This window comes from Chelon labrosus (genome assembly GCF_963514085.1).
Source record: "Chelon labrosus genome assembly, chromosome: 4".
In the NCBI taxonomy this organism is placed as follows: Eukaryota; Metazoa; Chordata; class Actinopteri; order Mugiliformes; family Mugilidae; genus Chelon; species Chelon labrosus.
In genome coordinates, this window is record NC_140340.1 from 32431265 (window position 1) to 32451948 (window position 20684).

Here is a 20684-nt window from a genome sequence, read left to right on the forward strand (position 1 = left end):
CACCTACGGCCAATTTAGAATCACCAATGAACCTAACCAGCATGTCTTTGGACGGTGGGAGGAAGCTGGAGTACCTGGAGAGAACCCACGCAGACACAGGGAGGACATGCAAACTCCACACAGAAAGGAACCAGACGACCCATGGATTCGAACCCGGAACCTTCTTGCTGTGAGGCATCAGTGCTAACCACCTCTCCACTGTGCCGCCCTTTGCACCTCCTGACCACTGTAGAAAACAGAGACAGAAGCAAGCAATTATTAATTATTCACTGGTCTGCAATAGCTGACGCCATCCTCGTCATTCCCTCTGCAGAGGAAGGATGCTCCGAAAGGTATCCCTCCCATTGACTGTATATACTGTATTCTAGTATATAAACTGAAATACTATACAGTATGTAACATGTTTAACCAGAGCTTGATAAGAGACCCAGGTAGAAACCATGTTTGGAAAACTCGCGGGGGGAAGGAGGGACAGATATAAACAGAGGAGCGCAGTCTAGTTACATTTATAAGGTAGTGAAGTATTTCCTTCTTTGCCTAGTGGTGTTTAAATAGCCTCAAATATTGTTTTTAAGTGTTCGATGGACAGCGCCATGTTGTAACTCACCTCTGGCAAAGATTATATAACTTTTAATTTCTAATTTCTCTTAGTTGCACTAATTGTGAACGGTAAAATGACACGGTTAAGATAATGCTCAACGACAATACTCATAACAGAAATAGAAACATAGAAATTCCTGAAACGTATTCTGGCACCCCGTGTTCTTTGACAATGGTATGTCTGAACTCGAGGGACATCAAGCAGCCCATGGAACCTGAAACGGACCGGAAGTGCTTATAAATTAAAATGCTAAATTTGAATAACCATCCCGAACCACGAAGAAAGAAAAAAATCCAGAGGGATACAGCAATTAATTTCGCTCAATATGTGAATGTTACACACAATACAACACACAATAAGTAGAACTCTTTATACTTTGAAGGCCTTGGCCGGAAATGCTTTCTAAACTCTCTCCACACTGCTTCCTCCCTAATCTTCACCCCTACCAAGTTACTTTCCATGACATCCCGTTCAGGGATCCCGAGGATAAGGACAAGCAACATGTTTGTGTTACTACTGAATGTTTGAACAGTGAGGGATTCATGTGGACGTATGGATACGTTTAATAGTAACAGCTGGCGGTGTCGCACGAGGAGCGCGCGAGCTTGCTGCGGACAACCCATCTTAGCGCGAGCAGGCGAGTCCAGCGTGCTGCGGTGTCTGAGCGTGGGAAACACGAAGCGAGACCATGACATGGAGGGTGACGCTGGCCCTACCAAGCAGGACAGCCTGGAGCGAAGGGTCATGGCGCCCCGGTACAGTCTGCTGCGGGAGGTCGGACGGGGGACGTACGGCGTGGTGTACGAGGCCATGGCCCGCAGATCGGGAACTAAAGTGGCCGTAAAGAAACTGCGATGCGACGCGCCTGAAAACGTAGAGCTGGCCCTGCAGGAGTTCTGGGCCCTGGCGAGTCTGGAGAAACGGCATCAAAATGTGGTACAGCTGGAGGAGTGTGTGCTGCAGAGGAACGGCATGGCCCAGAAAATGAGTCACGGGAACAAACGGTCCAAACAGTACCTGTGCCTGGTGGAGACTTCACTAAAAGGTGAGACGAGCCCTAGGGTAGCCCTCTAACTGTAGCCATTTGAGCTGAGTCACTTCAGGTGAGATTAAAGTACTTGCTACTTTTGTTTTTTTTTGTTTAAACACAGGAGCAGTATGTTACAAGTTACTCAAGACTGAGCTGATTCCACCCAACATTGTTTGACGTTGTCATTAATGGAGCTCAGACTTCCCAGTCGAAGCAGGAAGTAGTTTATCAGATTTAGACGAGATTTTATGCTTAAAAATAAAAACAAAATCTTAGGGTCCATCGTTTTAGTGAGCGTCCTTTGCTAGTTGCATCACACTGATCTCTTGATATGACATAATAGAGGCGGTTGTTTTATCATTTTTGGTATGGTTATGTAAAGTTTTCCTCTTTGGCTAGTTCACAATGCCCCAAATGAAATCTTTGCATCATGAACTGTTCCGTTCGAGTAGGATTGTTGTCGCCATGACACAGGGTCGCTGGGGGATGGGAACCTTTTTTTTTTTTTTTTTTTTTTTTTTTTTTTGGCGAAGCAGCTCCGAAAGCTCTGACTCACCAAAATGGAGTCGGTTTTGTTGTCTTCCTTCCCACTGGTTATTTGCAGATGCCTTTGATAATTACATGCGTTGTCTTCGTGTGCTGTGGTGAAACTCATCCAGTGTAGGATTGTGTTTTTGTTTTTTTCCCCCCAGAACGCCAATATTATGATGTACAGAGTGATTCATCTCTATCATTACCCCAACTTTCCAATAAATTCATGTTGGGTTTGTAAGCTTTGTCAGTAGTGGTAGTTTTAGATCAGTTTAAAGCTATTTGAAACATGGACCACAGTCAGAGATCCCTTTTGTAAAAGCTGTAATATCACCATAAGGGGCTTTCTGCAATTAGTGGACAGTAATGCATTTATTCTAGCTAGACATGTATGTCTACAAGGATTCAAGGATTCTTTATTGTCATTTCAACACATGTTGGTACATGGGGATGGAACGAGATTAGTTTCTCTGGTCCTGATTCAAGCCATAGCAGAAACAGTAAAAAGTATGATAAAATTAGCTAACTAAGTATTGTACAAAAATAGCAAGAAGGGTATAAATATAGGCAGTAAAAGCGTCAGCGCTGTAATAATTGGAGATTAACTGCAATGAATAACGTCAGTAGTATCCAGTCCTGTACCATTGAGGTAGTGTGCAAGTAGAGTTAAAGTGACGTTGTGCAAAAACAACTGCAACCTGTGCAGATGTGTCTATTGGTGGCTGTTGGGGGGGGGGGGTACAGCCAGTTGGTACTGAGATAATACCTCTCTAATCTAATTTTTATACTTAAGTAAAGACAGGGTGCATCCACAGATGACCTACTTAATTATACCGAACAGATATTTTTTTGAGTGTTGTATATCAGTGTGTGAATAACTGGTGTGCTGCTGTTTCAGGTGAGAGAGTGCTCAGTCCTCCAGAGGAACCCTGTTACTTGTGGTTTGTCATGGAGTTCTGCGAAGGTGGTGACCTCAACCAGTTCATCTTGTCTCGCCGACCCAACCCGCGAACCAACAGCAGTTTTATGCTCCAGCTGACGAGTGCTGTCGCTTTCCTGCATGAAAACAACATTGTGCACAGAGACCTCAAACCAGACAACATTCTTATATCGGAGAAGTCAGGAACTCCGGTTCTCAAGGTGGCTGACTTTGGCTTGAGTAAAGTTTGTGCTGGTTTAGCCAGCGAGGGAAAAGAGGATGAAGACAAGAACAAAAATGTGAACATCAACAAGTTTTGGTTGTCATCTGCATGCGGCTCAGACTTCTATATGGCTCCAGAGGTATGGGAGGGCCACTACACAGCAAAGGCTGACATATTTGCCCTGGGCATCATCATCTGGGCAATGCTGGAGAGAATTACTTTCATCGATGCTGAGTCTAAGCGGGAGCTCCTGGGAACATATGTGAGACAGGGAGCTGACATTGTCCCCGTGGGTGAGGCGCTGCTAGAAAATCCAAAGATGGTACTGAATATCCCAGAGAAACGCAAGTCTTGCATGTCGGATGGAGTGAGGAGGCTGCTTCAAGACATGCTTGCTGTCAACCCTCAGGACCGGCCTGATGCTTTTGAGCTGCAGACCAGAATGGACCAAGTTATGTGTGCCACATGACCCTCAACTAGACTGTGGTACAGGTACTTATGCCCTTCTTTCTTTTAATAATTACCCAGTGATTGTTTTGTAACCCATTTAGTGTGCTGTCTCTTATGTCATCTTCCATGGTAACTAGTGCATGTCCAGTTCATCTGCCAGTACCGTTTTAATTATGGCTGCAATGACACTTTATTTGCATGGAATACATAGACGCATCATGCTTTTCTCCAGTTATGGTGGTTCCCGCTGCTAGGTATGCTGGAAAATTACCTAAAAAGCACAAATCAAATCATCAGAACTACAGGAAGCAGAGACCCAATAAGATTCATGCTTTATAAAAGGAAAAAGACAAGGACAATTTATTATTCTTTAGACAGCAGCGTCCATATTTGGACTACTAGTTGTCTGATCTTTGGTCAGAGAGTAATTGTAACGTGTAAGCAGTTTGTTTATGCTTGTATAGACGTATAAAACGTAAGAATATAGGTACTACTCACAAAGTAATCGATGGATTAATCGATAAAATAATAGATTAGATACCGATACCACTCTTGCAGTATTGAGTATCAGTCAATCCGACTCCCAGTCTGATCCTACATAACCAAATATCTTCCTCTGGAGACTTATAAAGGCTTTTCTTACTTACATTCTCCTAAGTCACGTGTGCACCGTGTGACTCCATAAGATCAATGAATGAGTAAAGGTAATATGAGAAAATCTGGTAGTATTGAGAGGGTTTGCACTTTGGCTACAGAAAACCTGTATTCTCTACTCCAGAATTGGGCTGGTCATCCAATGGGATCTGTAATATTTTTCTCCTTGACACTGTAACGTCAGGAAACGTTTCTCTTAAATGCAGCATTCAGTGTTGTTGTTGTTTTGGTGCAGTCTGAGTGCACTCTAAGGATTCTGCTTTGTCATTTGGTAGTATTAAATGGCATACTACCACCTCGCCAAACATCCACATTGCACAATATACGGATTGTTGTCTGACTGACTTCATTTTCCTTTGACGTTAGGCAACTGCCAAAACAGGACAAGAAGTCTTGTCGCTACAGAGATGTGGTTTTGGTTCATGGCAGACCTAAAATAAATAAGATTGGCCTTGGCTCATGCCCAGTCTTAACCACCAAATGATCCAACATATTTTCCACCTTGGAACCAACAGGAATATAGTGTGCCTTTAGCAGCGGCCTATACAACAAAAGGCTGCTCTTATTCACAACAAATAAAGATTGACAGTTACCTTCCTTAAGTCCAAAACATTTGCTGTATCAAAAGCAATACTTTTCAAAAAACAGTTCCATAAGGTGTTTAGGCAGCATGCGCGACTTGCGTTCCTGCCATTTTATAGCGGTGGAAAAAAGATTCGGATCTGGCTCATATAACCGGCCATCAAACACGACTCAAGAATCATGAATCTATTTAACCGGCTCAGTTGAGTCCTACCACATCTGATTGATATATAATCAATAAACGGCACCATTCAAACATCTTACATCTCACTCTGCAGAGAAACTAAACGTACTTGACCACTAAGCAAGCAGCGCAAACTAAGGCACTCATTCACATGTGATTGGTTATAAATTGGAAGTGGGCGTGGTTAATGCGGAATAGTGCTAGTGAAATGCTAGCAGCCACTCTGTGAGCTCCCAGATGAAAATATTCACAGGGTGACCGCTAATCTCTCCTGGGTGGAGATGGGCATAAAGTGTGTGGGTACATGCTAAATAAACGGCGTGATCCGATGGACGTGCACTGCAAAGGGGCGTCTGAAAAGAAGATAAAAACACTAAATCTGAGGGAAAAGGTACTCAAAACAAGTGAAATTATCTGTCCATGCAGCAAGATAATTTCACTTGACAAGATTTCTTGAATTAAGATTGTTAAATTTGATTTAAGATTATAGTGTAAAGTTGAACACTTAAAATAAGAAATTAACTCTTAAAGATCTCTAAATCTAAGTTTTTTTTATCTTGGTAAGAACCAAATAATTTGCAGTGTGGTCACCAAAACGACTGGCCGACGTCCAAAAATAGAATGAAAAGTGCCTCTTATCGTTCTTCTCCTGCATCTCCCACAATGCTTAGCGAGTATGACGTATACTGCAGTGGTAGGGCCCTTTGAGGACTTACTACCCGGAGTTTGGCACTTGGGTTTTTTGTTCCCAAGTCTTCTTTTAAATATTTTACATGTGAAACAAGAGCACAACACGAGGAGTACACTGTCCGAAAAACATCGAGTTACACAATATTGAGTCTATCACATCTCCTGTGTTTTTGTGGTACTTGGCTAAATTCATTCAAGGGCTTTTCTGTTTACTTTTGCACTGCAAATATTTTAGTTCTGCATAACAAAAGACTGCTTTAGAATGACACAAAACACAAAGAAATTGCCCAACAGCAAAGCTTACATTAAGAGCTGTTGTTGTGACAACAGCATATAACAGCACTGTGCAAAGCCTGGGAGGGGTGTGTTTGTTTGGAAGTTGAGTTCAAATATTGCCAGGAATGAGGTACTTTACCTGCATGGAACACTTGTGAGGAGTTTTCCAAATCACTCGATCTCTTCAGGCCTGTAATTTTATTGCTGTCAGTCAGACGCTGTAAATGATTTTTGGCTTGTAAAGTGCTGGAACACGTTCTGTGGAATTTATGTGTTCAAGTAGATGGTCAAGAGAGGGTAGGTGGTGTCGGTGTCCTTCCCAGGGAACATAATTAGTTACTGCTGTGACGGCCCCATACGTGTGAGCTCTTGCACTGTCAGCTGTCTTGCCTGGATATTTGCATGCGTTTGTTGTTCTGGAGTTTAACAGTTTGTCATTTGTGTAACCAAAGCCCTAGGATATTAGTTGTGATAAATGAACTTCTTGTTCCTCAACACACCTAGCAGCATCCTCCTCTTTTTTTTTTTTTTTGTGGGACAATGTATGGCACATTCTGGTGGATGGCTGTTGGAGGGGGATGGTGCGAAGTGATTCGTTTTTGAGCAAGATGGGGGTAGGTGTTGCAAACTCAGCTGACCATCCCTCGCCCTCTAGTCTGTCTGCCTTCAGAAAGCTCAGATAATAACTGGAACCTGGGAGGATTCCATATGCAAATAACATCAACGTTGCGCTGTTTGCAACTGTTTGTGGAAGTAAAGACTCATTGAGGAAATAGTAAGATACCTCTGCATAGTTACTTTGCATACATCAACGTGATCACATCTTTTATTGACCACATGCCAGTAAGTTTTTATAACGTACTCCAGTTCAATCCGTTTTTAATTTTTGCTTAGAATTATTTATTGTTTAGTCACTTAACATCTACAAGGATGGGTCTCATTACTAATGAACAGATATCAGTTACAATGCTTTTTAATTTTCATGAAGAAATAGTGGTTGTGCGTTTGTTTTTGTTCTTGTATGTGATCCAGTGTGTCATCACACTGCTGAAGGAATGCAGTTAGTACCTGGGGACTCATGTACGAAGGTCGCGAGGGCACAAAAACGTTTCGTACGTACTCGCTCACGGAAAAGTTCAGATGTATCAAGAGTGAAATGACCGTGAACTTTGTACGTGCCTACGCCAACTTCATGGCTGGTGTACGCTGGATTCTACAGATGTTGATCCTTTGGCGACCCTTAGAGGTGATGCTGGGAAACTGTCATAAATGTGAAAACTATTACTCCGACCGATCGTGACTGTGCCGGTCGACCCCAAGCAGAGCCATGCCAGCTGTGTGGGACGGAGTTATCCTCATGTCAGTCAGGGATATCAGATTCCCATATGATGCATCTGAACAGGTCAACATTAAAGAGAAATCTGCAGCGAGAGACGGTTTTCTGAAAGTAATCAGAGCTATCGACTGGACACACATTGATATAAAAGCGCTATCACATTAATCATTTTCATTTGATCAATGTATAGATCATATGTGATGCGCAAATGCAATTAACAAACATTGTGGTGCGTGGAGGACAGCTGCCAAAGAGGACATTTTTGCGTGCCTCCACTCCAGTGAGTAGCGTCTCCAATTCTCTTTCTGTCAAGTTCTTTTTTTTCCCGTCTTACTCTCCTATTCTTATGTTTTCATTTTCGGATCGTTCAGGGTCAATTTAAATATAATTTGCATATTTAAAAGGGGGCGTGGACAGGGAGGGGTCGGGTACAACATGTGCACTCGATTGGGATGTACAAAGGAAATGTGCTTCTGGATCTGAACGTGTGCCACGTTTTAGTAGGAAATCCACGCAAATCTTTGTACATGAGGCCACAGGCCACCTCCTAATATGGTCTGTGTGACTGCATCTCAGAAGCCGTTAACAGTTGGTTATTTGAATGCATTCTCCATCATCCGATCACAAGTTAACAGTTAAAACTACTTTGTTCACACCAAACATTTCCAGTGCCTCTCCAAATGCCTCTTCAGATCAGATCACAATTTTGCGCTCTGTATGTAAATAAACACTGACAGTATCTGGGGCGCAGCAGAATATTGTTGCAAAACCACAAAAAGCTGTTTATTGTGTGTATGTGTCATGACATGAAGACTTGGAGACATTATACAAATTTTGGAACAAGCTGTGTTGTCTTCTCACTGAAAGGACGCACATATGTTGGATCTGAACCCAAAACACTCCCCAAACAGGGCAAACAGTTGTATAGCAGGCACAAAGGAATTGTTCCTGGATAGCACCAATGAATGTTGCAGTATCAGTAGTTTAAAGCATATTGGCAAGTACCCATTCGTCCTGTTATGGAAAAAAAGAGTCTGTTCTTTTACATTGATGGGAATCCATACCATGAATCCGTTGGCTAGGTGTTACATAAATGTGACAGTGGACAGTTTGAAACGACCTTAAAACATATAGTTTTTACAGGCTGCAGGCTGAAGCTCTAAATCCCTGCTTGATCCCTTTTAAGTCACTTATATAACAGGGTTATATGTGTGTCAATGTACAGCAGCATAGCTGGGAACAGACTGTATCTGTGATTGCCAGGCCAAGCAGCTGCACATTCCAAAACACAGCAGCCCCTCACTTGGTGCTGCAGGGCATGCTTAACAAATGCTGCTGCTGCTGCAGGATTCACTCCAAGCTCCCGTCTGGTGCACTGTAATCCCAAATCCAGCGGTTTGTTGACTGACATGCTGACAGACATGTGAGCTATGTCGATGTGATAAAGAGTACAGGGACGGTCCGGCCTGCTGTTTTTTTGTTTGTTTGTACAGGCTGCTGCAAATTTCACATTGTCAGTGTCACTTGGTGGATCAGATCAGCCTAGTATCATGTTTTACTGTCTCTGTTATTGTCAGCTTTACTATCTTAAGAAAATTATTATAAAATTAATATAATTTGACATTAATGGTTTGGATTCTTTGTGCCTGCACTTAAATGTCAACTGAAATATCAGTTACAGCTAAAAGACACAATCATGATGTGACTGAAGAGTAGCCTTTCAGCTAACTGCTAGGCTCGTAACCAGTGATGGTCGCTCACTAGCCTAGCGTAACCTGTCATTTGGATTTCTTTATAGAGCGTGTTTAAACTGGTACAGACATAAAAATGCAGATGCATGCAATGGGATAGTTCTTCAACCAGTCAGAGCCGTTTTGTTCTCTAGCAAAGTAAAAATAGGTTAAACACATGATCAAAAAAATAAAAACTCAGATTATCTCCACAAGCCATGACAGAGCTGAAATAGGATGACGATGCTTCCTGTGGACCAGCAGTTAGGAAGCCACAAGTGTAAAGCACTGCCTCATTTGTCGTCCTGGATCTTGGAGGCTGACCTGTTATAAGATTAAAGTGCTACATGTGATCTGAGGACACATGGTGCTGCAGAGCGAGGCCATGTGTCCTCACCACATTTTAGGGCTGCAACAAATGCATCTTTTTTTCATCTGAGCACACAATTAAACCTTTACCCACTAGTAATAACTTAAACTTTTAAACTTTTAGAAAGCCATTCAGCTTTTAGCCTTTCTGTTTAAGCAGTTGTTGTCACACTTGTCTTGCCACGTTTCATGACAAAATTTGCTCATGTGTATGAAACCAGCATTTTACACCTTGGACCAAAGTGACTGAAATACTGGTGCGTTAATGAGCACTGTCTTAATCAGATTTCTGCCCTATGTAACCTCATTACTTGTAGGAGGCACTGCTTCTAGAATATTTTTCCAGCTTGTTCTCTCTTCTGTTCAGTGCTCCAGACAGGTTTCTCTCCAATGCGGGATACCTCGTTACACATATGTGGACAACATACACTGCCTGGCCAAAAAACAAAGTCGCCACCTGGATTTAACTCCTATTGGATAATTACTGCATGGGTGATTATCTTTCAGCTGACAGCAAGTTATTTAAGCCCAACTGATGCAATGAGTAGCTTCTCATTTCTTAAACAACCATGTCTAAAGACACATCCTGTGGTCGTGGAAAAGATGTTAGTCTGTTTGAGAAGGGTCAAATCATTGGCATGCATCAAGAAGAGAAAACATCTAAGGAGATTGAAGAAACTACTAAAACTGGAAGGATAGTGGAGAACCATCATCTTCCAGGAAGAAATGCAGTCGAAAAAAAGACTGGCGATAACGATCAATCAGGATTTTTTTCCGACCACATTTCTTCCTGAAATCAAATCGAAGAAAAACAACAGTAGAACTCAGGGCTATGTTTGAAGTGATGCTTCCATCATGCCTAGTGTCTACTGTACAAGCCTGTGGGGGCAGTGCTATGATCTGGGGTTGCTGCAGTTGCTCAGGTCTAGGTTCAGCAACATTATGTGTCCAAAGAATGAGGTCAGCTGACTACCTGAATATACTGAATGACCAGGTTATTCCATCAATGGATCATATTCCAAGATGACAATGTCAGGATTCATGGGGCTCAGATTGTGAAAGAGTGGTTCAGGGAGCATGAGACATCATTTCCACACATGGATTGGCCACCACAGAGTCCAGACCTTAACCCCATTGAGAATCTTTGGGATGAGAACACAACCTAACAGTAATAAAAGTAGGATACTTAATTAGTCCAATGAAAAGATTGTTTGGGTTCAAATCAAATGGACTATGTTTTATTATAATACTACAATCTCAGCTTTCTAATTAATACCCTTGCTATTCTACATAAATTAATGTATAGTTCAGACGTACTTAGCACACGCAAATTTATGCTAAGTTTCGAACATACGTCGCCGCAGATAATACTGATAATACTTGTGTGTCTATACCTCTGTCTATACTTCTATCCTACCTGCCCTGAGACTGCAGATGGAAATTAGCAATTTGCTAAATCTGGTACAGTGTATCTTCTCCCCTTTTTAAGTGATTAATGCATTTTGTACATGGTCCCTGTGAGAAATATACTAAATAAACATAAACATTTGTCCCGCAATAGGGTAACTGCAGTTTACAACAGCATACAAAAGGACGGAACAAATATCAAGAGTAAAAAGTGTAGGGTATAAAAGATAAATAATAAAATAGAGTAAAAAGTACTGATATATATACAAAAAGTATTGAGTTGCACAGATGGACCAGGTGTAACTGGGTTATGTACACAGTACATTGTAAATAGTAAAAGTGTTGAACCTCAGGTCACCATGCAGGGGGTGGGACTCATTGTCCCGCATGGAGGACACTTTAGCCAGGACTCTCCTGTCACTCACCTCCCTCATTGAGTCCAAGGGGCAGCCCAGGACAGAGCTGGACTTCCTGATGATTTTATCCAGCTTCTTCCTCTCCCTCTCTGTGATGCCACTGTTCCAGCAGACCACTCCGTACAGGATGGCTGATGCCACTACAGAGTCATAGAAGGTCTTCAGGAGTGCCCCTTTTACTCTAAAAGACCTCAGTCTCCTCAGAAGGTAGAGCCTGCTCTGTCCCTTCCTGTAGAGTGCATCAGTGTGGTGAGACCTTGTTGTTGAGGTGAACACCCAGGTCCTTATAAGAGTCTTGCTCACTGTCCATTTCCTGGATGTTCACTGGTGAGGGGAGGGCAGAACTGCGTTTGCAAAAATCCACCACCATCTCCTTGGTTTTCCCCGCGTTGATCAGGAGGTGGTTTCGCTGACACCAGTCCACAAAGTTCTCCGTCAGTCCTCTGTACTCTGCGTCGTCATCGTCTCTGATGAGGCCGACAATCTCAGAGTCGTCGGAGAACTTCAGCAGTACACAGCTGTCGGTGTTGTGTCTGAAGTCTGCTGTGTAGAGGGTGAAAAGAAAGGGGACCAGGACAGTCCCCTGGGGGACACCCATGCTGCTGGTGAGCAGCTCAGACACAGACATGAAGGGGCCCATGTCAGAGCGGAGATGTCCCAGTATCAGTCTCTCTGGTGTCTTCATCAGGTGGGATGTTAGAGCCACCGGTCTGTAGCTGCTGAGGTCATCCATCCACCATCTCAATGACCCACTGGGCTTTTCACCTGTCTTCTCAGAGGTGTCCTTGTTGTTATAGTCATGTGTTCAGCGACTAGTCGACTTCTGGCTTAAAGCATCACGCCACAGCAGTGCTGACTAGTCGGTAGAACCCCTACAACATATGTGACTGTTGGTGACAGTTTACGTGTCTGACTGTTGTTCTTGTGTGTTCTCTGTCCTCTGCAGATACATGTAGCTGCTAAATCACCGAGAGTCCCCCTGTGTTAAATCTGAAGACTGTGAAGACAAAGGAAAAGCAAAGGAAAGTAGTTGCTCCAGTAGTTTGGTTGCTGAAATGGGATTGGGAATGATGCCCTGAATAATACAGAATATGTAACCGATGTAAGCCACAGCTCCAGTGGAGAATAGAGGTCTGGAGAAATTCCTGTTATAAACATGAGGCCTAATGCTGCTGTTTATCTCCATGTCTGCCGCTTTGGGGGTATTTCATGTAATAAACTGACAGATGGCTCCTGCTGCTGGTCTTTTCATCCGGTAGAGCTTGGTCACGTTTCTAGAGAATAGTGTTTTTACAGCCATTCTTTATGTTTTGACAGAAAACAATGTCAGCTGCCACTTTCATTTACGTTTAGATTTCTCCAGACATCGGTAAGTACACTACATAGGAACTCTGGTTAGTCAGTAGGAGTGGTTGTATGTGATGCTCTGTCACTGGCATGTAATTTCACGCTGTGATGTATCATGATATTGTCAAATTTTGTATTAGTTAAGAATGTTTTGCATAAACCATTGAACTTGATGCAGAAATACAGAGTTCAATATTATAAATAGTTATTTGGAATATTATAAATGATTTTTCACTTGAAAATGATCAGCATACATCGAGCATTGTCGACAGTCGAGATGGTGGTGACTCAAGGGCTGCATGCTGACAGTTGGACTGGCACGAGACAAAACCTCCTGTTTATACTGCACAGAGTCCGGTTGTGAGTGGCATTGCCGACACAAGATGGCAGCACCCACTGGCACCATGTTTTGGCTTTACTTTTATGTAACGGTAGGAAGTGGTCTGTCTTTATCTAACCCCACTTGTTGCCGTGGACTAGTTTGGAGATGTTATTTTTATTTTCTTTTTTAAATTCAAATTCAAGGACACATGCAGCTTTAATTTCTGCTGTAAGTCTTTATACATGGTGCCTTGGAATTGTCCATAAGGTCAAATTTGGATCAAGATAGATGCCTCAACTGATTTGCCACTCCAAATACATTATTTGTTCGGGGTATGTGGTTTCAATGAATTAGTATTTTAGGTATACCTATGGAGGAGGAATGGCACTGAGTTTGTCCTACCCATGAATATTTTTCATGTGTTACTTAGGAATAAGACTTTTTTTGTTTGTTTTGTTCCTTGTGGAGCTTTTCTTTGTGAAGTCACACTTTTTAAAGGAGATTGTGAAGATGACATCTGAACATGTACTGTTCATTTTAAAGAAACAGTGCCCCTAATTTATTTCACAGAATGTTTGGATGAATTATGATTTCTAAACTGTTCTAAACCTCACAGGCCCTTGGGAGGTGTAATTGTGCCTGTGGTGAAGTGGAATGTGAAATGTGTTGAGTTTGGAAATGTTTTGGAACATGTTTACTACAGACTTCAGAGTTCGTTGTACTGAACTAGGACACCAAATGTCTCTTAGTTTTCTGTTTAACTGTACTACCTCATGTTTCTGTACATTTTCCCTTTGTTTACTGAGCCATGGTTAAATGTTTCCAACGTAAACATTCCTCAGTCTTCACTGGCGGGATTCTTTTTTCATTTCAAATCCTCAGTGTTTGCTGGCTGCGTGCAGTGACCTTTGAAGGTTTGTGTTTAAAAAGTACTGGGTTGTAAAGACAATATACGTGTTTGGAATAAGCTGCTGGCTTGTTTCTTTCAGGGTTTCCTTTGGGAAAAATGGGTTTACACGGATACAGATGCTTACTAGGCCATAACGTACTTCAGTGAAATTATTATTCCCTAAACGTCTGTAAATAACACAACACAGTTAACCTCCTTTGTTTGACTGATGTGTCAGTGCACTGGAGATGAGCCTAACTGAAGAGCTAAGCATTCATTTTTTTTTTTTATTATTATTGTTAAGACTCATTCAGATGTTTTGTTTTATTGCACTTTCATTTTGTGTAATACTCTTCAGTGTAAAGTGTATTAAGTAAAGTGTTCAACATTCTCCTTCACGTCCATGCAGCTGCCTCTGGTTTCTTTCCTTTGGTGTTGAGATGATGGGAATGTCATGTGTGACTAAACTTATAATCAATGACGAATCACTTGTTTCACATGCAAACACTCTTCTATGCAACTGTTTCTCCCCAGAGAGTCCACTGCTTCTCACCCTCACAGGAACAGCAGTGGGCAGCTGGACCTCGGAGGGATGACTTGACATCTCTTTTCTTTCCTTGATTGTACATGTTACTATTGTGAATAGAAACATGTTTTTAATGCTGACTTCCTACAAACTGAAGCTCCATTTCAATAAAAGTTGGAAATGCCTCTAATCTGTGCACTTGATTGTGTTTTGGCAATGGGACGGACTTTATCCAAGCTATCTGCAGGGCTTGAATGGTCTTAAAAATGCACTGAATTCAGATTTATTTCTTCATTTCATTTCTTATCCAGTGGTTCCCATAGGATTTTGTGAAACCCTGGCAATTCTTGTGGGGTTCACCTAATTATACTATTGTATGTTATTGGTCTGTGAAGGTTCTCAGTCATCCAGGTGATGGCATATCCAAAAAAATCATTGAGAGGATGTTTCACCACTCGTCCGAGTAGCTTCTTCATTTCAGACTGAGGAGTGGTGAAATGTCTTCTCAAAGAACTCTACAAGTCCAGTTGCCTTTTTTGAACTTTTTGGGATGTGATGTCATCCCCCATAGAGCTCCGGTAGCCGACGTCACCCTGCACCGGCAATCACAACACCGCCATATTGGCAGGAAAGCACACTTTTTGAATTACTATTCGGTTGACAACTGCAAGCAACTAATTAATTTGTCCTTGTATAAGTTAGATCCAAAAATGGTCAAGCGGATGCCAGAATAGTCGGGGACAAGCAATGGTGAAGTTGTTGCATGGGATTCCCAAAGCTCCCGCAAGATGGCAGATGTGGATTACTGCAAGAAACGGGAACAAGAAAACGGAGCGGAGGGATCCCTCAAGAAACATTTCACTTGTGTAGTATTTTAGCATGTTTTTAACACCATGTCCAACAGATTTCTTTTCATAAAGGCAGGTTAGGCTGATGTTTATAACTTGGATTACAAAGGGGTGTTGCTCACAAAAATCAACACTGTTTTTAGCCGACAAACTCCAAAGCTGGATGTGCATCACGAAGCCTGACAGACTGTGTCCAGTAGTAACCCTCCAGTAGTGGCGGGTGGATCCATCCAAATATCGATACCAATGTAATGAGATCGATGCTTAAGTTTCAGTTTCTCTTTTGTTTCTTGGGGGGGCAAAATTAAGAACTGACTCCAAACCATGGGTTAACCAGAATGGATATTTATTTAAAATGAGACACAGTTTGTCTTTTCAGATGTATCATCGGGAACCATTCGTACAGAAATATGGATTTAGCTTTTTCCAAACCATAGTAAAGAATTTAGAATGAAACCGAGCTCACTCATTAAACATGGAATGAGAACATATTTCAAATAAAAGACACATCTGTGGCCTCTTGTTGGTGTTACTCTCTATTAGGAGATTTAAACTGACTTATTTAAAATGAAAATGTTTTTTCATGTTTAAAGGGGAATAAAGAGGATGAAAATCTCTTTGGATTAAGAGGGCTGATCCGTGGTCTGCTACTGGGACGCAAGTCGGGACTTGATCAACCCCGGCTGGGTCACCTGGGCGAGGGTGTATGATGTTGCGAGACCCGAAACACCCAATGACCCCAGGATACATCACTGAGGATGCGTCCCAGTGCATCCATGAGATGTTTCTTGCATAGGATGAAAATCTCACTTTTTGAAATTTTTCAACATTTAGTAGGGCGTGTAGCTCAGAAAAGCTGACAAAAAGCCATACAGTCAGTTTGCTATGTTTCATAAGGCATTGTGAGATTAACAGTCCATAGTATGGTTTCCTAACGTTATCTGTATGTTGTATGAATTCGCTATTATCGACACTTTTTGCAGTGTGTCTGTATGTTAGTATGTATGTTAACCCACTGGTGTTTAGCTGTAGCCGTGTCATTTATATTTTAGTTTTCTTTTTGGCGTGTACAAGTCCATGCAGACAGACTTCCAAGCCCGGTCAGCCTCACTCATCAGGCGGTGCAGTGTGAGTTGGACTCTGACATTAGCCAGGTAATGTTGAGTCCGGTGGGTGTAGAAGTAGCCATGACTGCTGATAATGACAACTTAAAAAAAATTACCAGACGAAGACAAAAGAAACTGAGCTGTTTTGTGGCTGGCCCCCGGAGAGTGCCCTCCATGGGAAACAGTCTCACCATACAGTCCAACCACTGGAGTCAGTGGAAGTGGAAGCGATATCATCTCTGTGATGGAATATTGGTGAGACGGTTCTACTGTCTGGATGACACCCAGTCCTACTCACAAATTGTGTTACCTCACGCTCCCAAGCCGTAAGTCATGAGACAGATGCATGACGGACAGTGGACACTTTGGATTGGAGCGAACAGTTGCTCGGTTGCAGACCTGATACTTCTGGTACCGTATGAGGGAGATGTTACCATGTGGTGTGGTACCTGTACCAGCTGTGCATCCAAAGTCTGGCCACGCAAGACACCCCAGGTCCCCATGGGTACTCTTCAAGTGGGAGTCTCCATGGAACGTGTTGCTTTGGATATCATGGGGCCACTGAATGAAACAGAACACCGAAACAAGTATGTGCTTGTGATACAGGACTATTTCACAAAATGGGTGGAAGCCTTCCCAATACCCAATGACAAGGCAGTGACTGTGGCTGAAGTGCTCGCCTCGGAGTGGGGGGTGTCAGACATAGCACAGTGACGAAGGTCGAAACTTTGAGTCTGAGGTGTTCCACAAGATGTGCATGTTGTTTGGGACTGAGAAAACACACACCACACCTTTCTGACCTCAGTCAGATGGTCGAGTTGAGCAATTTGAGTGCTGCCACTGGGACTGGGACCTCATGATTCCCTATGCCAGGGGTGTCAAATATACGGCCCCCGGGCCAAAACCGGCCCGCTAGAGAATCTAATCTGGCCCGCGGCATGAATTTGCAAAGTACAAAATGTGGAAATTACATAGACGATTACTGGTATTTGGGACGGTTTTGGTTGCTGAAGTTAGTGGTATGAACAGGTGTCAATCTGTTTGTTAGCCAATTAGTGATGTTCAAGTTAACCTACCGGTTAACCAGGTGGGTGGGAAAGGGAAAAGAGACGGGGAAAGAAAATCTCCGCTAAAACTTAGTTCAATAATAGTTATTTTTTTTAAGTTAAGTGTGATTTAGTTTCGTGTCTACATGAACGACTTAATGTATTTGTTTGTTGGAGAGACTGGACGCTCAATGGAGCCTTTTCTGTCTGGAATTCTACTTAATTGATGCTAACTGTGACCACACTGAGGACTGATGCTAGTTAGTTGCTCATGCTAACAGTATGAGAGACTTGTTCTTGGGAAACACTTCCTGCACCAAGCTGCTGAGAACCTACTGGATGCTTCTGAACGTGGACGGAGCCTGAGGATGTGTTTCTACACCACAGTGACGGTTCACTGCTGAAGGAGGGTTTACCAAACTATATCTAACAGAACTCTGCATCCCAGGAACTGTGAGTACTGTTAAGACACTGAGAACTGGATCCAAACGGTTTGGTACCTTACACTAATAAACTGAATACATTTTTTTTGTTTTGATATTAAATTCAACACCTGGTCAAAAATCAATGTTCTGTGTGCTTCTATTAGTACCTTAGTGATCATGTATTTCCTGGTAACAGTAGAGCAGTGTTTCTAACAGTGTAGGTTACTTACCTATCCTTTCCTTACAATAGGCTTTTCATCAGGTATAATTCAGATTGTGCTGGTGTGAAACTGTTTAAATTCCAGAGAACATGCTGGATTTTGTATAGGCCACTGTAGCATTAGCCACTAGAGGGTAGTCTAGGTCTGAGAAGATGACTTGAATTATATCAGCAAACCAAAACCCAGCCGGTTCCTTCTTTGTTTCACTTACTGCAGCTAAGTGAAAAAGATAAACAGATTCAGAACTTTAAATCCCTCCTGACCAGTCTGACCAATCACAGCGAATTTAGCAGTTTGAGATTAATAAAAAAAACTATCTATCTATCTATCTATCTATCTATCTGATTGCTACTAGCCAGTTTACAGTTTTTCTCAGTTGCTAAAACATTAAACCCTATTGTCTGAACCAAATGCTCAGTTGCCTCAACCCACTGATTGAATCAGTCACCCCTTTGGCAAAACCTTGAGCACTTTTCACCTGTTTAGACACAACTTGCCAACACATTTTCATTGTGATGCACCTGTGTTGCATAATGGTGAGCACAGTTGGCAAAAGTCAAACACAATTAAAACACTGGTGTCACCGGTTGAACACAACAACTCAAAACTGATCACACCTGTGGCTAATGATGTGAGGGAACATATATAAGCCAGTTCAGAGAAATTATGCTGTGGCTGAGTAATGCACTTCTCATTTGTATATTTTTGTACTTTATGTAGGCTTACTGTATAAAAGTGCTAAATGCACAAGATTTCTGTTTATTGTACTTTTTTTTTCTTTTTTTACTATGTACAAGTGCTAATGCACAGGTTTTTTGTTTTGCAACATGCATTTAGCCTACAGTGAACAATAAACATTTATTTCTACAGCTTCATGTCCTGAGCATTGTGTTTTCTATTTTTCTATGTAGTGTTTAGTGACTGCTCAGTAGTGTTTTTAATTTTGATTGACACGGGGCACGATTTGACAACATAGTTCAGTTTTGAGCACAGATTACAGTTTTTCTTGATTGCTAAGACACATTTCTCGAAAGCAGCTCTATTTTTCTCTAAACTGTGAACACAAAACCCAATTTTCAAGGTACATTCACAAAACCTCAGACTCTTCTTGCAAAACCAAACTTTCCCCTCAAAACAGTTTAATCTGTAATAATGAGTGAGACGTTAGAGCTTCTTCCAAAATCTGTGCATTTGAAGACACATTTAGAATACCAGGTGTGAACACATGTATTTTCAGGTGGCATCTTATTATCCAATCACTCACGATACATTCAGATAACCAAGTCTGAACAGAGTCAGAGACACAGTTACAGTTTTTCTCAGTTGCTAAAACACTAAACTCCATTGGCTGAAGAAAGTTCTCAGTTGCTTGAACTCATTACAGTTTTTCTCAGTTGCTAAAACACTAAACTCCATTGGCTGAAGAAAGTTCTCAGTTGCTTGAACTCATTAAGCTAACTGTTCAGTCTGTTGTCAATACCTTAAACCGTTTCACATGGTTTAGCAAAACTCTAAACACATTCTCATTCTTAAAACACATTCTGCACTCTAATGCACATGTCATCCATACTGGTAAACACAAGTGGCAACAATTACATATAAAGAGAGCAGAAATGTCATTGATTGAACACAATCAGTCAAAATTGATTTCACTTCTTTCAAATGATGTGACAACCAATATAAGCCAGTTCAGAGAGCAAACAGGTTGTTGAAAGTGGGAATGAGAAAGTGTGAGAATGGACAGAAGAATTTATGTGAGAGGACGAGGACGAGTGCGTATGCGAGGTGGGGGACGAGGAGAAAGAGGAGGAGGGCAAGAAAGAGAAAGACGAGGACGAAGAGGAAGAGGAAGAGGAAGACAAAGAGTGGAAATATCCGATGAAATTCGAGCAACAATCATAGACCATGTTGTTGGCTGTATATGGTACAATAAACAAATTGTATGGCCCTGAACATTGTGCTTTCCATTTGTTTTCAGTACTGACTGCTCAATAGATTTCGACTGGTTACAGGTTCATATCATCAAAGAACAAGAATTACAGTATCACAGAGATGAAGTTTTTGAGATGCAGGGTACAGCACTGTAAAAATAAGGGTACAAGAAGGAGGAAGAACAAAAAAAAATGCAAAGAGCAAAACAGTAATTTCTGATCAATTTTGAGCTTTTTGTATAATGACAGAAACATATGAAATTTGTTTTGAGATTAAAAATGTACTTCTCCCTGAGAACTATATGTTTTGAACAATGTGTTTTCTATTTTTTGGTGTATTGTTTACTGACTGCTTGATAGTGTGTGTAATTTTGAGCAATTTGTTTATTATTTGAGAGCAGTGTTTGATTTTGAGCACAGGTAAAACTGTTTTGAGGCCAAAGTTTCATTTTGGGCGCACGTAAAACTGTTTTGAGGCGAAAGTTTCATTTTGGGCACACGTAAAACTGTTTTGAGGCGAAAGTTTGATTTTGCAAGAGGAGTCAGAGGTTTTGTAAATCGTGCTTGAAGCTGAGGTTTTGTGTTTAAGGTTTTGAGAAAATGGAGCAAGGTTTCAGAAATTGTG

The 20684-nt window shown here is 41.7% G+C and overlaps 1 protein-coding gene across 1 annotated transcript; it reads left to right on the top strand.

Moving 5' to 3' along the window:
- The first annotated feature begins 972 nt into the window (after positions 1-972).
- On the top strand, positions 973-14672 carry LOC311486845 (serine/threonine-protein kinase 35-like). Its single transcript, XM_084542867.1, has 3 exons — positions 973-1646; positions 3061-3796; positions 12345-14672. Exons 1-2 carry the CDS (start codon positions 1154-1156, stop codon positions 3771-3773), a joined length of 1206 nt encoding a protein of 401 aa, XP_084398993.1. The 5' UTR covers positions 973-1153; the 3' UTR covers positions 3774-3796; positions 12345-14672.
- Positions 14673-20684: the final 6012 nt, after the last annotated feature.